This window comes from Anabrus simplex, chromosome 2 (assembly GCF_040414725.1).
Source record: "Anabrus simplex isolate iqAnaSimp1 chromosome 2, ASM4041472v1, whole genome shotgun sequence".
In the NCBI taxonomy this organism is placed as follows: Eukaryota; Metazoa; Arthropoda; class Insecta; order Orthoptera; family Tettigoniidae; genus Anabrus; species Anabrus simplex.
The window spans coordinates 162,858,504-162,881,382 of NC_090266.1; the positions used below are offsets into that span (position 1 = coordinate 162,858,504).

At 38.8% G+C, this 22,879-nt stretch overlaps 1 protein-coding gene across 1 annotated transcript in view; it reads right to left on the reverse strand.

The window, feature by feature from the left end:
• The window catches only part of LOC136862720 (protein Wnt-16), a 402,073-nt gene that overhangs the window by 158,556 nt on the left and 220,638 nt on the right, over positions 1-22,879 (reverse strand). Inside the window, exons 2-3 of the mRNA XM_067138942.2 lie at positions 14,217-14,373; positions 2,256-2,400 (exon numbers count right to left, since the gene is read on the reverse strand). Of these exons, the coding sequence (XP_066995043.2) occupies positions 2,256-2,400; positions 14,217-14,373 (302 nt within the window). The remainder of the gene's footprint in view (positions 1-2,255; positions 2,401-14,216; positions 14,374-22,879) is intronic.

Sequence of the window (22,879 nt, forward strand, 5' to 3'; positions counted from 1 at the left end):
CTGCTTCTATAGTACTGAAGAATACATGAAGAAGAGTTTCTAATAATGCTTTTATTAACTTGTGAATGGTCTTAATAATCACACTGGACAAAAAATTGTTCAGCCCTGGAGAAATCATTGCAAACATCATTTAATACCATGTAACTCCGCCTCTGGACTTGACAACCACCTGGATTCAATTAGTAAATGGCTCTGCAAGGTTGTGCAGGTACGTCACATCCAGGTTAAGCCACTCACTGAGGATCTGATTGCGCAAAACCATCAAATTGCAGGGAGGATGATGTCTGTGTTTAACCCGCTGTTCCAACATGTCCCACAGATTTTCAGTGGAGTCAAGTCAGGTGATTTTGCAGGGCCAATCGAGATGTAATAGGGTGGGGTGGTGTTAAAAAACCAGTCACATATGCATCCAGCCTGATGAACTTTGCTGTTGTCATCTTGAAAAATTGGGGTATCAGTGAGCAATGGCCTCTTTGGAGATTACCGACTCCAAATGTTAATTGCATGCAGTTCCCGTCACAATATTCTCTCACTGTTAGATTGCGATGGACTTTCATTCACTGATTGCAGCATTTCCTGTCGGGTTTGGGGATTTTGATTCACAAGCCGTGAAACACATCTCCGGTTCCTCTCAGTCAGGATCTTTTACCGACCACAATTCTGGCGTCGTGTTTCGTGGCCATGCGTAGAATACCACTGCTTGTAGACACGATGAACAGTCCACTGCGAAACACCAACAAATCCAGCAACTTCACGCACCGTATGATCATGGGCACAGCCAAACATGATTTCCCCTTTTTGCCACTCTGTCACATCTACCCATGAAGACGTACACTGTCAACTTGAAACATCAATGTCTCAATGAACGCTACCGCCTTATGCTCACATAGAGGCAGTGCGCGTGCCATTGAGCACGGGACTCATTTGCTGTGCCATCTGTACAGGCTTAAGATCCATCTGTGCGTGTGCACTAGGGTGACTAATATTTTGTCCAGTGAGCCTATCTTTTCAATAGCTTTAAAATATTCCATCGTCGCCATAAGACCTATCTGTGTCGGTGCGACGTAAAGCCGCTAGCTTTAAAATATATGTCAGTGTCTCACTGTTTGTAAATTGTTAGAGATTTTTGTTTTGTCTCTTGTAAATATTGGTTATTAATATTATTGGAAATGAAATGAAAATCCACAGCCTGTTTCTAGACATTCAACTGGATCAGTAACGGGATGAATGAAGCCCCCAACTAGCGGTGATGATAGGAATTATGCCGGCTGCCTAAGTCTGTCACACTCCTCTGGAGCAATGATTAATGACTGACAGATGAAATGAAATGATACTGGAGAGTGTTGCTAGAATGAAAGATGACAGGGAAAACCGGAGTACCTGGAGAAAAACCTGTCCCGCCTCCACTTTGTCCAGCACAAATTTCACATGGAGTGACCGGGATTTGAACTACGGAATCCAGTGGTGAGTGGCCGCCTAGGCAATGGAGGTTTTTATTAATATTATTACTAGTATTAATTAATACATGCTGTTCTGATATTGAAGTATTTATTTGTTTACAAAGTGTTCCCCATTATGCACAGATTATTGTTATTGTCAAGAAATCACTTTTGAATTCCTATACAGCTAGTGTATTTCATAAAATGTAATATGTAATATGTAACTGTAATTGCTAAATAAACGAATGAATGAATCCTAAGCTCTATAAAATTTTAAGCTGCTCCCACCCCAAGCTCGAAAGCAGGTGACATCACTGTATACAGGTTCCTGCACATGTACTTACAGTTATTAAAGGAAATGGAGGAGTTGTTTACTAGAGTTTTTTTTTTCTGTAATTAAAATATGCAGTATGTTTTATGTATTATGCTATTTCAAATCATGGTTTAAAAAGCACTAATCCTTCATATCTAATCTTCAACTTGTCCGACCCCACGGTATAGGGGGCAACGCGTCTGCCTGTCACCTGGCGGCCCCGGGTTCGATTCCTGGCAGGGTCAGGGGTTTTTAATTGTAAATGATTAATATCCCTGGCCTGGGGACTGGGTGTTTGTGTTGTCCTTAACGTTCCTTTACTCACATTCAACACTTTACACTTCCGCAATATCCAAATACACGCAGGTTCATAACATATGGTGCAAGTAGGAGCAAAAGATCTTTCTAGGTCGACACCCCAAACAAATAACATTAAATAAAAAAAAATCTCCTACTTAAAATGGAGAAATAGTTCATTTAACGGTAGTATTAGGAAGGCTTACCTGCCGACCGGCTTCATTATTGTGTAGATTCATCTGCATGCGTTTGTTCCTTGCTTTCTTTCTTTTACTGGTGGGGTCAGGCTTAACTAGATCGGGAGCATCCACAAACTTTCTTGCAAACTCCACTCCGTATTTTAGGTTATCACTGTAATATATAGTAAAACAGGATGAAAAATCATTAAAATGTAAGTGACATAATCTGATTTTATATTTTCAGTTCTATAACACAGTTAATGTTAGAAATTTATTCATACTGTACAGAAAATATTCCCTGTAGAGACTTAAATTACCAAGAAAATATTGAATTTGCAAGCACGAATAGGAAACTGGTAGAAAATGCTGACAGCAATTAGTTCTTTATTAATATTATACTTGTAATTTAAAAAAAAACTATTACATAATGCTCCATGCTCTAAAGAATTGACTTCCTTCACAGATAAGTATGTGAAAATAAAAATGCACAGCCTGTTTCCAGTCATTCGACCAGGTCAGGAATGGAATGAACGAAGCCTCCATCTATAGGCAAGGGTAGGAATTGTGCCGGCTGCCGAAGCCTATCACACTCACCTGTGGCAATGATTAATGAATGACAGATGAAATGAAATGATATTGGAGAGTGTTGCTGGAATGGAATATGACAGAGAAAACCAGAGTACCCAGAGAAAAACTTGTCCCACCTCTGCTTTGTCCACCACAAATCTCACATGGACTGACCAGGATTTGAACCACAGAACCCAGTGGTGAGAGGCCAGCCTGCTGCTGCCTTAGCAACGGAGGCTCTATAGATAAGTATGTAACAATCAGAAATTGGATATTAATCTTATCAGTAGAGATGGGCTAAATATGCAACCTCATATAGTAAACCATTGCTTCTAGCTTTTGGGACACAGGAATTTTTATGATTTACGCTGGGTAGATATCATTTCACATGAAAGGTATTTCAAATTTCATAATATTTTGGTAAAGTCTTAATTTTTCAATAAATCCATATTATTTCAATTTTTTTAAGATCTACGATTTTTTGGTTTTAAATATTGGATATCTCCTTCCTTTTTATAGTTTGCAAAATTTTCTCTCTCTCAGTTAATATTTCCCTTAACAATTAACTAGGTTTTCCTAATATTATATCAAGGCAATTTTCCTGAAAGCATATCTAAACAAAAGGTATTGGGGTGTTGGTAACAGGTACATTAGTTTTGAAATCCCCCCCAACAATGAAGAAAATAAGTTTGATGCATGATGAATTATTGGTCTCACATTTTAAGAAGGAATAATTAATTATTAATTATGGCAGGTACATAAAGGATATACTCTGCCCACTTTTCAAGAAACTTGCAAAGAAAGGAGCTCACATTGTTACTTCATGTGGATTAATGCATACCATACATTCCTATGTAATCAATGAATGTGTTGAATTATATATTTCTAAACTGAATAACAAATCCTGACATATAGCCTGTAGGAACCTACAATATAAATCCTTGTGCTTATTATCTATGGGGTAACTGATAAATAGGGCATGTAAATGATGTTCATACTTTTCACAAATTGTAAGACAATATATCTGAAGTTAACAGTTCAGGTACATGAGATGAGTAAGGAGGCAGATCAAATATAAACAGGAATTTGAATGTACCGCTGCTGTTAGTAATAATTCTGAGGTGGGACTTTGCCAGGATGTTGGTGGAGGTGTCTGGAGAAGGAGTTTGCACGTGCAAACGACAGTGGAGAGCTGGGCTGTTTCAGTATGCCATAAGTCAGCAAGAGGAGCAAATGTCTGTTGCACAACACATCATTATCAAATTTCTCGCTAAAGAGGGCACCAAACCTTCCAAAATTTTGAGACGGCTCCACACACAGTTTGGGGTAGAAACACTTTCACAGACTCGAGTGTATGAGTGGGCTAAAATATTTGTGGCAGGAAGAGAAGCTGTGGAAAATGAACATCATGAAAGGAGACCGCTGACAAGCATCACTGCAGACAACATTGTTGCCATTCATGACACTATTGGTGAAGATCGGCAAATAAAACTTTTGCAAATTGTTTTCGCCATGGGAATAAGTTATGGAAGTGTTCAAACCAAAACCCGAGATTAACTCCATTTCAGAAAATGGTCTGCCAGGTGGGTTCCTTGTCTCCTCAACCAGGAAGTTTGTCAGAGGCTCCTGCGTCCCCATGAGGAGGAAGGAGAGGATTTCTTGCATCGTATTGTGACATGTGATGAAACTTGGGTACATCATTGCACCCCAGAGTCAAAGCAAGCAAGCATGGAGTGGCGGGGAAGAGACGAAGCAGGTCCGGTCAACACCAAAACATACCCATCTGCTGGAAAGGTGCTTGCAACCGTTTTTTGGGACTCTGCGGGCATTTTACTGGTGGCTTTTCTTCACCAAAAAAGGACAATTAATGCAGCCTATTACTGTCACCTTTTGGATGAAACAAAGGCTGCGTATCGCAACAAGCGATGCCGGCAATCAATCCGAAATGTCATTCTTCTCCATGACAATGCAAGGCCGCATACTGTCGCTTTAATGCAGGAAACACTGGAGGAAATTCACTGGACACCTCTGGAACACCCTCCATACAGTCCACATTTATTGCCTTGTGACTATCATTTGCCGGACCACTCAAACAAGGCCTAGGAAGACAGCAGTTCAAAATGATGACGCAAGTGCAGAAGAGTTCGTTCACAACTGGCTCCGCACATGTCCCTTTTCTTTCTATCTGGACGGCATCAAAAACTTACCAATTTGACCGAGAAAATGTGTATCAAAGGCAGGATACTATGTAGAAAAGTTATCTCTATATGTGTATTTTTTTATTGACGGAATAAATTTAAAAAAATAATTCCTGTTTATATTTGATCTGCCCTTGTAGCAATCAGTGTCCAGTAACCTTTTCAAGAGAACATGGATCTTTCTCTAAAATATCTTTTGTCTCCAAATTAACATGTTTCTCTCACTTTAATTAATCTTAAGATTGTTGAAGAGGCAGGTATAATGACATTAGAATATTTCTCAGAAAGGAGAATACACAAATTAGCTAGAACAAACATCTGTGCAAGGTGGCCCCTCAGTGCGTGTTAATGTCTGCTCCAGGAGCAGCTACATAATACGAATGATCTACAGAACCACAAGAACAAAACATATAACATAGAGTAATGACCAATCTCATCCTTCATACTTTGTGTTGTTATCGAGTCAAAGATCAATACGCATTCAGTTATAAGTTACGAATTTCATTATGGTCCATATTGACAATTGATCACTATCAAAGGGTAAGAAGGGTCCACCTATTCAATACATTTCAATACAATACAATTCAGTACAATTGAATTGGTAACCCATTCAGTTACTTGTGATCAGGCAACCATGCTTGGATCTGTGAACGATAGCACATCAGTGCAAGCACACTTAGCCATCTACCGGAGAAAGCCGCAGTTAAAAGTTGCCCATAAATTTCTGCATGATTTGCATGCCTTGCAGCAAGGCAGGCCTATTCATGCATACTGGATGAGCTGTGTCACTGAGACGTCTTAATTCTAGGAACTGTTGACACTTCCTCCTCAAGGGCAGCTGTAAATCACACCCCTTCCTCTCTCGGACTATCACTCTATTTAGAATGACCTTGTCTTGCAGGCTTGCATGGCTTGAAGATTTGTATTAAAATGTTGTTGCTCTGAGTTGGCATCTTTCTGTTAGATTGCTCTGCGGCAAAGAATTATTCCAAGTGTTTAAACTGACCTCCTTTCGACAAATGTTTTAATATGTACTCTCTTACTCTTAATAATACACCTGGCAAGATTGGACAAGCCGCAAAATTAATCAGATCAATTGAATGAACATTCTACAAGTAATCATGAAGACATTTCTCTGTAATGCAGGTGAAGGTGAATTGTTTGAAGTAAGGAAGTCATGAAAATAGAAGCATTAGTGTCATAACATGATGATTACTCCCTCCATTAAGAAAGCCAGTTCTGAAAGTTGTATACAGGTCTTGGAACTTCTGCAAATATGAGTGTGTCAATACTAGATCAAAATTATTTCTGATAAGGGGAAAAATGCTATTTTTTATAACTTTTTAACCATTGTATTTTGTACAAGTGAGTTGTTCATATCGTTGAAATCACTCAAGATCAGGAAGTCTTACAAATTGAGATGTATGTTTACCTGAATTTTTACTGTAAATTTTCAGGAATTTCAAAGCTGATAGGACATGGACAGAGAGGAACACATTAGGTGTTTCCTCGGAGTTGAAGGACAGACACACGTGAACTTAGTTGGCCCTGTATGCAATACGAATATAGATTTGTCTGTTATACTTACTGCAATACACTGAATGCCACAGTGCAGAACCACTGAAATAATTCAGCATAAGCCACTACTGGTCTGCCCCTGATGAAGCTCAGTAGCAGAAATGAGCTCATCGGGAGCTGAGAAGACATGGATGTAGAAGAACTGGGATTGATGGCGACAAAGCCTATCTATTCAAAGACAGCACTGTCCTTGTCCTCACGTGTTTTTATGTTTATTCTTGTCTTCTCTTCCTGTTGCTCCCTCTTTCCCCATTGATCTGCCATTGTGTTTGTCCTATTATGTGTTCCTTTTCTTATTACTTAATCTAAGAGAAATAAACTTATGAAAAAAGGAAAGCTTGAAAAAAAATTATACCTACAAATTTCAAATAGAGATGATGAGAAGGATATTTGAAAAGATGAAGAAGGCAGTCCATGAACAAAGAGGGAGGTGATGATGACGAGGAAAGAAGAGTGCTGAAGTTACAATTGGATGATTCATTTACATTATCTTTAATATTTTATTTATAAACAGGCATTTTTAAAAGCTGAGTTGTTAACACATGCCCCTGATGTCCCACTAGTAGGAGATTCCTTTGCTGAGCTGTGGTAACGGTGATCATCATAGTTTAGGTTATTTAGTTCTCCTTCCATGTTGAACCATGTTGTTGTTTTCTGTACATTTCGTACAGTTTGCCGACATTTTAAATACATTGCAGTATTCTTTGTCAAGGCGACTGAAATACCCTTACTCAATCCGAGATAATCACTCTCCCAGGCAGCAAGAGATATTTCAAGGTGCTGCAAGAGCAAGTATTACAGTTAAGGTTATATGAAGAGGAGACTGAGGCAATCACAGAGATAGGCTGATGGCAATGTTAATAGAATACTGTGCAAAAAGCAAAGAGCCTGAATCATGCGAGATTTGCAAGCAAAGTGTATGCTGTCATGACAAATTCAGCTTAACACAGCTCACATGCATTCTGAGCACACTGTAATTTCCTCACCCATTCCACTCCCAAGTTTATTTTAACAATATCTCACTAATCAAAATGAGAAAATGCAAGTGATACAACTAAAATTTTTTTTTTACTTTGAGAGGGCATGTGAATTTAATTTTTTTAAGACAATGCATCATTCCATATATTTTTGGCCCATATATCTGTGGTCTGCAGACCTTCATCCATGTGTATTGTTTGGGACTGTCAGTTTTCCTGTTTACTCTGTGTGTGCATGTGTGTGTTTTTCATCTTAAAATGTTAGTTCTTTGATTAGGTGTTCAGAAACAAAAAACGTAGAGGCAATTTACTGGCTATACAGTTACAAAGTTTTCAGGTTCCTGGTGGCAGTAGTATGGCAGAAATGAAATGGAGCTGATGGATTATTTGAACAACCAGTTCATATTGTAACAACACTATTTGGCTATGTCTGTACTGAAGCAGAAATTTATCTGTTGTTTCCAATTCCTTCTCTTTTCCATTTGTTCTTGGGTGAGTGACTGGCTGTAGCAGCAGGTGTGAAGGCTGGTACATTCCTTGTGTTCGAGACAGGTTAGGAAATGCTTTCTTCTAATTATCACAGTTCTGAGTTCTGTATTGTGTTTCTCCTCATATCTCAAAAACAGAAGTCTCATAGGTATAAATTCTTCCCTTAACCTTTCTTCATCCCCAAGAACTGTTGGTCAGTTTGCTTGGCCATGAAACATATTCAGAAATTTTAACCATGTGTAAGAAAAATGTATAATCTATTTATACTGCCAATTGTGGATTTTTTTGTCTTTCTGACAATAAAGAATACATATATAAATCATCTAAAAATCCTTCAAAACGCTAAATATTAACTAGAAAACCTCTTAGAAGATGAAATAGTGACCGATCATTCCAAATCAGCAAAAACTGCAAAATATGTTGGTAACTGTACTCACGCATTAGTGCGTGAACAACAGGCAAGGGCTGAGTGGCCTAGTAAGCACTCCTAAGAATCGGATTACCTGTTGCTACGAAATGGGAGCGGGCATCTCGGACATATTGAGTTATGGCCCTCCTTTTTGCACTAGTAGCTAGGACTATACAATCCACTGGTGGTACCTAATCCGTTAGAGGAGAGATCCTCATTGGGACTATGTGTAAGCAGGTTAGCATCCTGCTTCAAGGAATTCTCACCAAGCACGCTCAGAACATTTGAAGTAAGCCTTGGACCTATGGGAGTACCGGAGTCCCACTTCCATTTGACAGGTGATGAACTCCTTGCAAACAACTTGGGGAACAAAATAGAATTTGACGGAGAGCTATCAATACTAATGGGGCTTATGGAAGGAAGAAAGCAGAACTGGCTGAGTCAGCAAAGAGGATGTATCTGGGTGTATTAGGAGTTAATGATATTTGGGTAGGGAAGATAACAAGGAAAAGATAGGAGATTATAAACCGTTCTTGACAAGTGTTAAAAAGGGAAGGGTGGAGTGTGGTGTGGAACTTTTCATCAGGAATACGATTGCACCCAACATAGTGTCTGTTAGACACATAAATGAGTGAATGATTTGGGTAGACTTTGCAGTTCCAATATGAAAGCTAATAGGAATGGGAGTGTTTACTGGACTTCTGAGCTAATATGGCATTAACATTTATGAATACATTCTTCAAGCATAAGGCTATTCACACTACATGTGGGACGGCATGGGCAACTGATTCATAATAGACTATATCTTAACCGACTTTAAATTCAGGAAATTGTTAGGAACGTGCAAGTTTTCCAGGGATTTTTCGATGATATGGACCACTATGTAATGTGTAGGGAACTAAGTATCTCTAGGCCTAGGATAGAGATAGTGAACCTTGTCTGCATAAATACAATGGGTACAAAGTCTCCAGGACAAGGAAATTAGACAGAAGTACATGGATATGATTAGCAAAAAGTTCCAAACAATGGACAGTAAGCAGGTTCAGAGTATAGAAAGAAAATGGGTGGTATACAATGATGCTGAACCAGAAACGGCAAGAGAATGCCTAGAAAAAACTGTGTGTAAAGATGGGGAAAAGTAACATCATGGTTGAATGATGAAGAGCAACCTGTAAACTTAAAAAGGAGGCTTATTAGAAACGGCTCCAAACAAGGACTGATGCAGATGGGGAATTGTACATAGATGAAAGAAACAGAGAGAAAGAAATAGTTGTTGAATGAAATAATGAATAGCAACTTGGGAAAATTGGGTGAACTCATAATAAATCCCAGAGAATCAATGGACAGGTGGAAGGAATATTTTGAAAAATCTTCTCAATGTAAAAGGAAAAATCCCTGATGAAGTCACGAACAACCAAGCTCGCAGGCAGGACAATGATGTTGCTGAAATTATGCTTGAGGAATTGTAAAGGATAGTAAGTAAACTCCATTGTCATAAGGCAGCATGAACAGATGAAATTAGACCTGAAATAGTGAAATAGAGTAGGAAGGCAGGGATGAAATGGCTCCATAGATTAATAAGATTAGCATGGAGTGTTAGTAAGGTACCTTTTGATTGGACAAAAGCAGTAATTGCACCTATCTATAAGCAAGGGAACAGAAAGGATTGTAACACCTATCGAGGTATTTCATTGATCAGTATATCAGGCAAAGTATTCGCTGGCATCTTGGAATGAAGGGTGCAACCAGTGGTTCAGAGTAAGTTGAATGAAAACCAGTGTGGTTTCAGACCACAGAGAGGCTGTCAGAATTTGATTTTCAGTATACGCCAGGTAATTGAAAAATGCACGTTAGGAATAGACAGTTATGTTTATGTTTCATAGATCTAGAAGGTGTATGACAGAGTACTGAGGGTAAAAATGTTAGCCGTTCTGAAAGACTATGGGATTGTGTAGATTGTTAAAAGCAATCAAAGGCATTCTGGTTAACAACTGGGCTGCAGTGAGAATTGATGGTAGAATGAGTTCCTGGTTCTACGGAGATTACAAGGGTTTGGCAAGGCTGTTTGTTGTTCACAGTTTGCATGGATCATTTACTGCAAGGTATCGAGTGGCAGGGAGGGATTCAGATAGGTGAAAATGTAGTAAGCAATTTGGTCTATGCCGATTAGCCTTTCCAAGACTAAATTAACATCAGTAGGTAAGAAACCTAAGAGAAGTGCATGTCAGGTTGGGAAGACGAAGTTGGAAAAGGTAGGTAATTTCAAGTATTTTGGATGTGTGTTCTCCCAGAATGGTAGTATACTAACTTCTCAACACAATCTCCTCGATATCCACCAGTTGGGCTTTAGACCAAGACACAGCACTTACAGTGCATTAGCACATGTGACTGATGACATAAGGCAAGCTATGGACAACAAACAACCGACATTTCTAGCATTATTGGACTTTAGTAAATCTTTTGACACTGTTGATTGAGACATATCCAAATTAAATAGTTTAAATTTCTCTGTGAGTGCACTCCAGTGGACCAGTTTGTATCTCACTGGCCGCCGGCAGTATGTACTTAATAACAACAACAATGAATATTCAGATTGGCGTATGGTTGACGTAGGAATACAACAAGGATCAGTGACATTGCTTCCGGACTAAAACACTGTAAATACCACTTATACACAGATGACTTACAGATATATATACACAGTAAACCCGAAAACCTACACTAAGAAACACTTCACCTGAATGAAGAATTGATGATGGTGACCATTGATATACGGGCCAAAAATCACGAATTAAAATTAAACCCATCAAAATCCCAGTCAATAATTATTGGTTACCCTAAATTACTTTGCAAACTCAATCGAACAGCATTACCACAGTTGTCCATAAGTGGTACTCCCATACAGTATATCCAAAACGTAAGGAATCTTGGTATAATATTTGACGAACATCTGTCCTGGTCTGCCCAAACTATACCTGTGTGTAGAAAAATATACGGAATGCTATACTGTCTCAGTAAATTCAAGTTCACTTTTCCTTTTAAACTAAAGAAAATTCTTCTTGAATCACTCACATTACCTCATTTTGATTATTGCGATATAGTTTACAACAACCTAGGAGTAGACTGGGGAAGGAAATTACAATGTGCTTAGAATGCTTGTGTAAGATTTATCTGTGGACTTTGTTACGCTGACATGTCACACCATCTTACACATGGCTTGAGTGGCTTTGCCTACAAGTATGATGCACACTTCATACTCTTTGCTTTTTGCATAATATTCTTAAAACTTCTCAACCAGCCTATCTCCGTGATCACATCAAACTCCTCTCAACAGACCATAACAAAAATACCCAATCCTGCAGCACCATGTGTTTATCCCTTCCTGTACACAGACAGCAATCTACATTAAATGATTCATTGTTTTCTCAGACCAACAATGGAATCTCTTACCAGTGGACATCAGAAGTATGTCCAGCAGCTCAGCTTTTAAACATGTCTGTGTCGAAATACTAGGTAAAAATGCATGAATCATCAAGTTTTGTCCTGAAAACACCCCCTCCTACCACCTCTTCATCACTATCTCCCTCTTCCTTTCACAGATCTACTTTTTCCTCTTCTTCTTCTTCTTCTTCTTAGTAATCCTTCTCTTCACCTCTCGGTATATTGTAGAAATGTATATATTTTCTAAACATCCTCTGAAGTAGTAATTACAATACTCATTATACATACCGGTATATTCTTAATGTACTCTGCGTACGATGTGTATTATATAGATGACATGATTTGTTTCTTTTTTGTGTGGTTACTTTTATTAATACTATTATTGTTATTACTGTTAATGTTATTGTCGTCAGTAGTTATTATTAACAGTGTTCTAGGTTAAGACTGGTTAAGTGTAAGAAAGGGAGTACATCTGTAACTTTGCCAGAATAAATAAAACGTATTATTATTATTATTATTATTATTATTATTATTATTATTATTATTATTATTATTATTATTATTATTATTATTATTATTATTACTGAATCAAGGTACAGTGAACTACAGTAATGGAGGGAGTTGAACAGTTACCGAGCTTGATATCTGCAGTTGCGTAAGTGTGGCCGTATCCAGTATTTGGGAGATAGTGGGTCTGAACCCCACTGTCGGCACCCCTGAAGATATTTTTCCGTGGTTTCCCATTTTCACACCAGGCAAATGCTTGGGCTGCACCTTCATCAAGGCCACGGCCACTTCCTTTCCACTCTCAGTCCTCTCCTATATCATCATCGCCATAAGGCCTATCTGTGTCAGCGCAACGTAAGGCAACTTGTAAAAAAAAAAAAAGTTCACATTTGCCATCAACAGTATTCTATAAAAAGGAAGTTAGCTCCCGGAGGAAACTATCTTTACACCAGTGTGTATTCAGACCAACTTTGCTTTACAGAAGTGAAAGTTAGGTGGACTCAGGATATCTTAATCACAAGTCAGAAGTAACAGAAAAGTAGCATGAATTATTGCTGGTACGAACAGATGGGAACAATGGCAGGAGGCTACTTGGAATAAACTCCACTGATGAAGCTGTACGCACAAACCGGCTCCTGTGGTGGTGTCGTGTGAGGCGAATGGAGGAGGGTAGGTTACCTAGGAGAATAATGGACTCCGTTATGGTGGGTAAGAGAAGTAGAGGGAAACAAGATGATCATGGTTAGACTCAGTTTCTAACAATTAAAAGATAGGAGGTATAGAACTAAATGAAGCCACATAATTTGTTATAAATAGAGGATTATGGTGGTTGTTCACTGAACCTTACAGACTGAACACTTAAATGACTAAAGGTCTAGAATGAAAATTCTATATATATGTATGTAATTATCATTCATTACATCATAGAATGAATTTATTTACTACAGTATTATTTTAGTGCAAAGGGAAGAAAACTGGGTGAGTTGGCCATGCGGTTAAGGGCGTGCAGCTGTGAACTTGCATCCGGGAAATAGTGGGTTCGAACCCCACAGTCGGCAGCCCTGAAGATGGTTTTCCAAGGCTCCCCATTTACACATCAGGCAAATGCTGGGGCTGTACATTAATTAAGGCAATGGCCGATTCCTTCCCACTCCTAGCCCCTTCCTATACCATTGTCTCCATAAGACCTATCTGTGTCGATGCACCGTCAAACAAATTGAAAAAAAAAAAAAAAGGAAGAAAAAAAAGATGACACTTCAACATCATCGATGTTTGACTCATAATTTACGCCATTTAAACTGCCTCTGCATCAATTTTGATGTTCCGTTTTAATCTACCAGAAGCTGGAGAAACTGGAACTCTGTTGAATGACTTACCATTGAGTTATAATTAATTGTATTGGGCAAATTTCTAATGTGCCACCAGAGATCTTTTATGCCTTAATATCATATGACATGGAGGGCCAGGTAGATTTCCTCCTCCTCATGTTAGCAATGTGTCGCAAACACATTCATTGAAATATACCCAGTGTCTCTTTGTTACGTAGCAGCATGGTGGATCAATAGAATACTGATTTCTGCATGTTCTGCACAACCAACCATGCTGTAAGTATTATAATTTCAACCTGGTACCATGATGAGAATCAGGTTAATTCCTGGGGGCAAAGGTGGCCAAGCAAATAACTAACCAATCTACCCAACTCCTCCAAGGACCTTCAAGTACTGTACGGATATGACTTTGCCTTCAACCAGTTCCATTAGGTAATAAAACCCCTCACACTTCATTCAAATGATTACGGCATGATCTTAAATATGATACTTACCTGCAACCACCCCACTTCCAGCCCTGCTGGGTGCTCTTGCCTTGGTGCGATGAATCACAGCTACATTCGGTCAGGTTACCAGAGCTGCAAGACTGCGTTACAGCATGTACCACCCCTGCACTTGTCACTGCATAGATGAAGGCTGTCTCCTTGCTCCCTGTGCATACCAGACACCTTAAGATAAAGTAATAATTTGAAAACAATAATTTATGACAAAAGAGTGTGAGTATCAATACCTTGATACCCACAACTATGGAAAAATATGACAACAATTCATCAAGTGTACAAATTAGAACAATAATAATGTAACAGAAAAAGAAAGTCATGTTCAAACATACTGATTAATTAATTAATCAAAAATAAAAGTTATTTCCCATACTGCCAATTCCTTTGTATTTAGAAATGATTTATTTTGAAGCATAGATGTTTTACTTTGTTTAAAGACATCTCTAGTGGGAAATTCTTTTGATCAACACCACTTATACATTAGCACAGTTCAATCAAACATTAAAAAAAACATTACTTTCTGATTAAAATCCTCAAATCAAATGAAAATTGAAATTACTTTTATAAAGAGAAGTTACCCAAACCAGATTCTGAAGAACTAAAGGATTTATTTATTTATTTATTTATTTATTTATTTATTTATTTATTTATTTATTTATTTATTTATTTATTTATTTATTTATTTATTTATTTATTTATTTATTTATTCATTTATTCATTATTTTTTATTTATTATTTTAAGTTCAGTCGCCTCTGTGATGTAGTGGTTAGCGTGATTAGCTGCCACCCCTGGAGGTCCGGGTTCGATTCCCGGCTCTGCCACGAAATTTGAAAAGTGGTACGAGGGCTGGAACGGGGTCCACTCAACCTCGGGAGGTCAACTGAGTAGAGGTGGGTTCGATTCCCACCTCAGCCATCCTGGAAGTGGTTTTCCGTGGTTTCCCACTTCTCCTCCAGGCAAATGCCGGGATGGTACCTCACTTAAGGCCACGGCCGCTTCCTTCCCTCTTCCTTGCCTGTCCCATCCAATCTCCCCATCCCTCTACAAGGCCCCTGTTCAGCATAGCAGGTGATGCCGCCTGGGCGAGGTACTGGTCATTCTCCCCAGTTGTATCCCCCGACCCAAAGTCTGAAGCTCCAGGACACTGCCCTTGAGGCGGTAGAGGTGGGATCCCTCACTGAGTCCGAGAGAAAAGCCAACCCTGGAGGGTAAACAGATTAAGATAAGAAGATTTTACGTTCAATTTCAATTTTAGCTTGATTTAATAACTTCTAACAGTAACTGTTCAAGAATTGAACCAAGAATTGCAGCTCTGTGGTTCTCGCCAGCTGTTCTTCCACCTCGATCTGGGTGATTTCTGACAAAAGAGTAGTGTTACAAAAATACTGTAAAGTTTGGACTGGGAAGACTTACAAGAAAGGAGACAAGCTGCATGACTAAGCAGTATGTTAAGTACAATATCATGTATATTTATTAAAAATCACCTATTCAATACAATGTAAAGTTCTTATAATTAAGATTTATACTAGCAGTTTACCGCTGACTCCGCCTGCAATGTACAAAGTATGGTGTTGTTCGTTACTATCCTCACGTACGTATTTGCAAAGTTTCGAGTTAATGAAATAAAGCACATGATCAGCTGTGGTAATAGAATGTAATATTATGTCAACAAAACACTTAAAAGTACATCACACAAAGAAATTGAATTAAACGTTCCTCGGAACGACACTACGCGCCGAACTGTTAAAAGGACCTTCAAAGATCTTCGTCATGGAGACAAATGTACTCATAACTTTTCTCAGAATCTACCAATTTAAGTAGTTATTACCTCAAAAGAAAGCCCTTGATCCACTGAGTGTCTTTAGACCAAAACAAACTGCGAACCTCAATTAGAACGAATAATATGATTGCTTCAATGAGAAAAAAATGTTGAAGAAATGAGACGTCAAATTGAATGTGCACTCATAACATTCCCCAGAATCAACCAATTTGAATAGTTAAGAGCTGCAATTAAAGAGCTTGATCCACTGAGTGTTCTTAGGCCAAAACGAACTCCGTACCTCAATTAGAACCAAAGATATGATTGCTTCAAAGAGACAAAAAATTGAAAAATCAAATAATTTGAGGAAGGCGGAAGTTAAGTGGTTTATAGTACATGATGACAAATCTGTGCATGAATATATTTCAGTTTTTAAAAAAATGAAGAAAATCGACCAGATAGAATGCCCGGACTGACTGACTATATTTTTCATAAAAAAATGTAATATATAGATCTTGTCATAATATAATTATTGGGACATGTTTTGCCCACTAGCTGGGCATCATCAGCCTTTATCTTGTACCTCTTAATCATTAATCAGAATCCTGATGTACAAAATGTTACATAGATACTAAGTTATACAGAGTATAAAAAAGTCCATATTACACGTTTGTAATTAATAGTTTGAGGATTTGTGTAATAAAAACATACAAATCCTACTTTCTAAAACACCACTCAAACTTGATTCATCTACTAATGTCATTCCACACCATCGCAATATGATAAAAATATGAGTATAAAGTTGGATTTCAAGAGGACTGGATAGGAATAATTTACCAAGGGAGATGTTGGATACATTTCCAAATTCTTTGAAATTCATTAAGAAAAGACTAGGTAAACAACTGATAGGAAATCTGCCACTCAGGGGACTGCCCTAAATGTAGATCAGTGGTGACTGACTAAAATGAGAACATGATTTCAATTTACAGTTACATTCATTGGTGATTTCAAGAATGGAATAAAATGCTTTGTATTTGATATAATTGAGATATTGTATAAGAAGTGCAATAATAAATTGCTTGAATAACATTGGCTTTGAAACATTAGAAATCATAACTGTGCCTTCATTCCATCCGTTCTTATTTGATTGTGTATGATTTGTAGCAGTTAAGAAATATTTTCAATATAGCCGTAGTCAGATAAAATTCCTGGCTGTGCCACTAACTGATAATGAGATTACTTTGCCCCTTAAAACAACAGAATTGCTTCATTCACAAAGGTTCTCAGTACCCCCCCTTTTTTTTAACAAAAATTACATTTTCATATCAGTGTGTTGTACACTGCTAAATGCATGTATTCACGCTGAAGAGGCTTCAGACCAGCTTCATGGAAGTTGATAAGCAAGCAGTCGATGATCACTGTTCAAGGAAACAGGCCCTCAGTCTTTAGTCTGTTTTACATAAAACCAAGATGCTGCTATCTATCAACCTATTGGTGGATGTACACAGCAGAAACTTATTATGTTTTGTTCACTACAACAAATTAGGTACAATATCCGAGCCCAGTGCAGCAGTCCTCCTTTTATTGAGAGCTGTGTAGAGCATAAATACCTTCTCTATGAGACAACCACGCCAAGATATTTCAAACATTAATTTTTCAGACATCCCAGTTTATAACTGTAACTGTGAAACATGTTTTATGTATCTGATTAGCATTTTAAAATACAAGATTGTGTTAACCTTGATACTTTTGTAATATGTTCATTGTTTGCCTATTCTTTATGATTTGTACAGAAGAGGCTTCACTGCAGTGATTCAGGATAGTTGAGAGCTTACAGTAATCAATAACTGTAACTTTGAATAATATTTAATGTATCTGATTAACATTTTAAAATACATGATTATGTTATCCTTGGCATTTTTGTAATATTTTCACTGTTTGCCTATAATATTTGTAATTTGTATGGAAGGGACCTAGGTCCAGTGAATTTTACAGCCCCCTAAATAGAAATTACATATTAGTAGTTGATCACCTACATGCTCTGACACAAACCTTAACTGAGCTGTAAGTAACCTGAGTTTCACTGATAGGAAAAGTCCTCTCAGTTTTAATTACTGTGTTGATGGGGTGGAAGTTCCTAATGGGTATCACTATAAGTACCCAGGTGTTAATGTAAGGAAATATCTTCATTGGGGTAATCATATAAATGGGATTTTAAATAAAGGGTACAGACCTCTCTGCACGTGATTATGCGGGTATTTAGTGGTTGTAGTAAGGATGTAAAGCAGAGGGCATATATGTCCCTGGTAAGACCCCAACTAGAGTATGGTTGCAGTGTATGGGACCCTCACCAGGATTACTTGATTGGAGAACTGGGAAAAATCCAAAGAAAAACAGCTCAATTTGTTCTGGGTGATTTCTGACAAAAGAGAAGCATTATAAAAATGTTGAAAAGTTTGGGCTGGGAAGACTTGGGAGAAAAGAGACGAGCTGCTCGACTATGTGGCATGTTAATAATGCCAATATAAATGGTCCGTAACTGGACCGTTATTGGATTCCTTATGGGAATCACCATCTATATCATATGTGGTATGTTCCGAGCTGTCAGTGGAGAGACGGCGTGGAATGACATCAGTAGACGATTACGTTTGAGGTGTGTTTTTAAAAGTATGAAAGATCACAATATGAAGATAAAACTGGAATTCATGAGAACAAATTGGGGCAAATATTCGTTTATAGGTAGGGGAGTCAGGGATTGGAATAATTTACCAAGGAAGATGTTCAATAAATTTTCAAATTCTTTGCAATTATTTAAGAAAAGGCTAGGAAAACAACAGATAGAAAATCTGCCACCTGGGCGACTGCCCTAATTGCAGATACATGTTGATGGATTGATTGATTGATTGATTGATTGATTGATTGATTGATTGATTGATTGATTGATTGATTGATTGATTGATTGATTGATTGATTGATTGATTGATTGATTGATTGATTGATTGATTGATTGATCCCATAGTGCAGACCCCCACTCCTCGATTTGGAGCAATAGCGCTGTGTCTCTCTTTCCCCACGCCTGTCTCGCTCGCTCCCCCTGTTTCCCTCTTCCTCACTTGCTCCGTAGCACTCCAAATCCGAGCCGAGCTGAGCCGAGTTGAGCCGAATAGCCCAGAGACGAAGTGTTGGTCCGAGCCGAGCCGAGTGGAACCGATGCACTGTGCACAGGAACTCTGCGCCGCTGTTTGCACGCGTTAGATTTTGGGCGTTTGAGAGGCCCTGATGTAGATGATCATAATTCGGTTTGTGCATCTTCAATTTCAACCCTCTGGGCCTATGAAATCGATGTTTGACCCCGTAAAACTGCAATCGTTATCATACTCTACTCTCTTTGCTGAAGACCTTGTATGCTATTCAAAAATGATATTTGTAACGAAGTCAAAAAGTGGCGATTGACATCAAGAGTGGTAGATGCGGCGTTTCCACGGAACTTTTTAGCGGCTTAACTAGTAAGTTGTACATCCGCGGCTGTGCTCGTCATTAGATAGATAATTTATTTATCCTGGCAACTTTAGGGACAGCTGTCTCTGTCTCACACTTAACCAGCAACATAATCGGAATGTTAAATAACTAATTTCAAATCATTAAAAAGTAACTCATCATAAACTTAAAAACTATGTGGAACTACTGAACGATAGCTAACAGTAAGTACTTGTACATTAAAAGTTATAAAAGTCAAGAGGAAAGAGCACAATATTACAGGAAAGGAGTACGGTTTTGAGAGTGTACATAAACACTTAAATTGTAAAAATAAAATGAGATTATAAACAAAATAGAATTACCTATGAAATAAAAGTTACTTTTGAACCGTGGGTATCCACCCAAGTAGAGAAAGTGTAGAGTAGACGGGGGGAAGAGGATTTAAAAGAAAAGAGGACGAGGAATTAGGAAAGTGATAATGTCTTGCCGCCTTGCTATCCGAGTCTTTCCATCAGATATTTTGTGCGTACACGTTTAATTTTCTTGGTCGCTGATATCCCTCTGATACGTTTGCAATATTGCTAAAAGTCTTACAGTGCATATAGAGTTTCGGTATTGCAGCTTCGTTCATTCATGATAAGTGGTTACCACTGTATACATGATGGACGGCATCAACACAACGGCGATAGAGGAGTTGATACACGTACGAGTAAAAAGAAGTCTAATTATTACGAGTTTTGGCCACCAATGACCAGCTTGAAATGTCGGCGGGCGAAAAAACACAAAAATGCTTTGCTTCGTGTTCGCTTTGTAATGAAGCAGTACCTATCCATTAAATATGAAGGGCAGTCTACACTTGCTCGATATTTGGCGGCAGCTTTGTGCTTTTCTACAGCCAGAAACACTAATTAATCTGAAGCAATGGACACGTTTTCTGTTACAAAAACTCCCTTTGAAGAAAGAACTCTTATAAAAATAGAAATATAACCATACCCGTTTATCATTCAGTAGACGACGGTTTCTCGTATAACAACATCGACTGTCATAACGAGGCAGTTACAAGAATGTTTAAAGACAGTGAGAGACTGCATCACAAGGATACTGCAGAGTTTGTAGACGAATGAAAATCTGTGTCACAACTTAAGGCTTTGCACCGAAAGGATAAGCACTGGCCGACAGGAAGTAGGCCTAGCACACTGTCGAACAATTGAAAAAGAAATCAAGAACTAAATTAACGCTTTACTCAAAACGTTCAAATAAATATTGGTCCAAACGTTCATTTTTTGGCAGAAATGATATATTTGGTCTATTATAAACACAGCCTAGGTTATGGAGAATTATAATTTTCAAAATTATCCACAAAGAGTGTGCATTTTTCGTCTTTTAAAGGACCAATTAAATGTTGCTGTTAAAAATAAAAGTAAATACTATGAAATCCTTTCAAACTAACCTCGGAGTAGACGGAATCGCTTTCGTCATCCAAGGATGCAGTATCACTTCTACTCTCTGTAGTCTAACATCACTCCCCCTGTGGGTATCCCCTGTCTGTCGTAAGAGGCGACTAAAAGGGGCTCCACGGGCTCTTACCTTGAGGGCATGGATTGGTGAACATGGGGCCTATAGCTGAGTCCTTGCATTGCTTTCACTTCGGCCTACTTGTGGCAGGCTCCTCATTTTCATCTATCTTATCCGACCTTACTTGGTCAATTCTTGTTCTTTTCGACCCCGACGGTATTATGTTGCAAATCCTAGGGAGTCTCATTTTCCCGCCCTTCATGGCCCTTGTCTTCCTTGTTAATAGAGGATGGTTGCCTAGTTGTACTTCCTCTTAAAACAATAATCACCACCACCACCTCTGACATAACTCTCGGATCCATTATATTCTAAATCAAATTCTGTTTCACTATCCATCTCTGATAAGAGCAAAAAAGGTGGATCAGGAAAAACTGGGGGAAATTTGCATTTATAGGAAGAGGAATTGGGGATTGGAATAGTTTATCAAGGGAAACGTTCGATATAATTCCAAGCTCTTTGAAATCATTTAAGAAAAATAACGACTGACAGGGAAATCTGCACCTGGGCGACAGAACTCAATGCAGATCAATGATGACTGATTGATTGAAATGTATATGTCATCTTATAGCTACGTAAGTAACTGCTGTATTCGGAAAACCTGTCTCGGGCTTTAGGTTAATACGTTAACATCAACTGGTACTGTAAAATATTACATTTGTAGTCTCGGGGTAAGTAACCCTAACGAGATTCCAATCCCAAAGGTTCCGGGTTCGATTATCGACTCTGCCAGATATTCTAAACTTGGCAGTTATTCAACTTCGTGAGAACAGTTGAATAGAGAAGGGTTTAAATCCCAATACCTGAAGAGTTTTTTTTCTTGGTACCGGTATCCCACTTTAACTCCAGGCAAGTACTTCGATAGTACCTAACTCCAAATCTCAGCCTCCTTCTCCTTTAGTAGTCGTATATGTGCCTGTCACTTGGTTGCATGGGGTTGTCACTACATGTGGTATATTTTTTTAATTTTTTTTTTTTTTGCTACGGGCTTTACGTCGCACCGACACAGATAGGTATTATGGCGACGATGGGATAGGAAAGGCCTAGGAGTTGGAAGGAAGCGGCCGTGGTCTTAATTAAGGTACAGCCCCAGCATTTGCCTGGTGTGAAAATGGGAAACCACGGAAAACCACCTTCAGGGCAACAGACAGTGGGATTCGAACCCACGATCTCCTGGATACAAGCTCACAGCCGCGCGCCTCTACGCGCACGGCCAACTCGCCCGGTGCATGTGGATTTTAGTCCAGTTCTGGGACCAGATGCCCTTCCTGACTTTAACCCTGTATGCTAGTGGCTTTACGTCGCACCGACACAGATAGGTCTTATGGCGACGATGTGATAGGAAAGGCCTAGGAGTTGGAAGGAAGCGGCCATGGCCTTAATTAACGTACAACCCCAACATTTGCTTGATGTGAAAACGGGAAACCATCGTCGCCATAAGACCTATCTGTGTCGGTGCGACGTAAAGCCACTTGCAAAAAAGGGAAACCACGGAAAACCATCTTCAGGGCTGCCGACAGTGGGATTCGAACCCACTATCTCCCGGATGCAAGCTCACAGCCGCGCGCCCCTAACCGCACGGCCAACTCGCCCGGTTAAGCCTGTAAGATTGTATGTATTCAGTACTGCGTGCTTCCATGGCGGTTGGTATTACGGTGTATTGTTTGTAAAAGAACAGATGTGTATGATGACAAAAACCTACTCCCCGAGCCAGAGAAATTAACCAGATGTGGCCATAGTCCTCAATCCAGCCAAAAATTGAACCCAGACCCCTCTTCAACGAAAAGCACTGTCCTGTCCACTCAGAAAGGGAAATGGACTTCAAATTCCAGCAAATTTCCTGTCCTT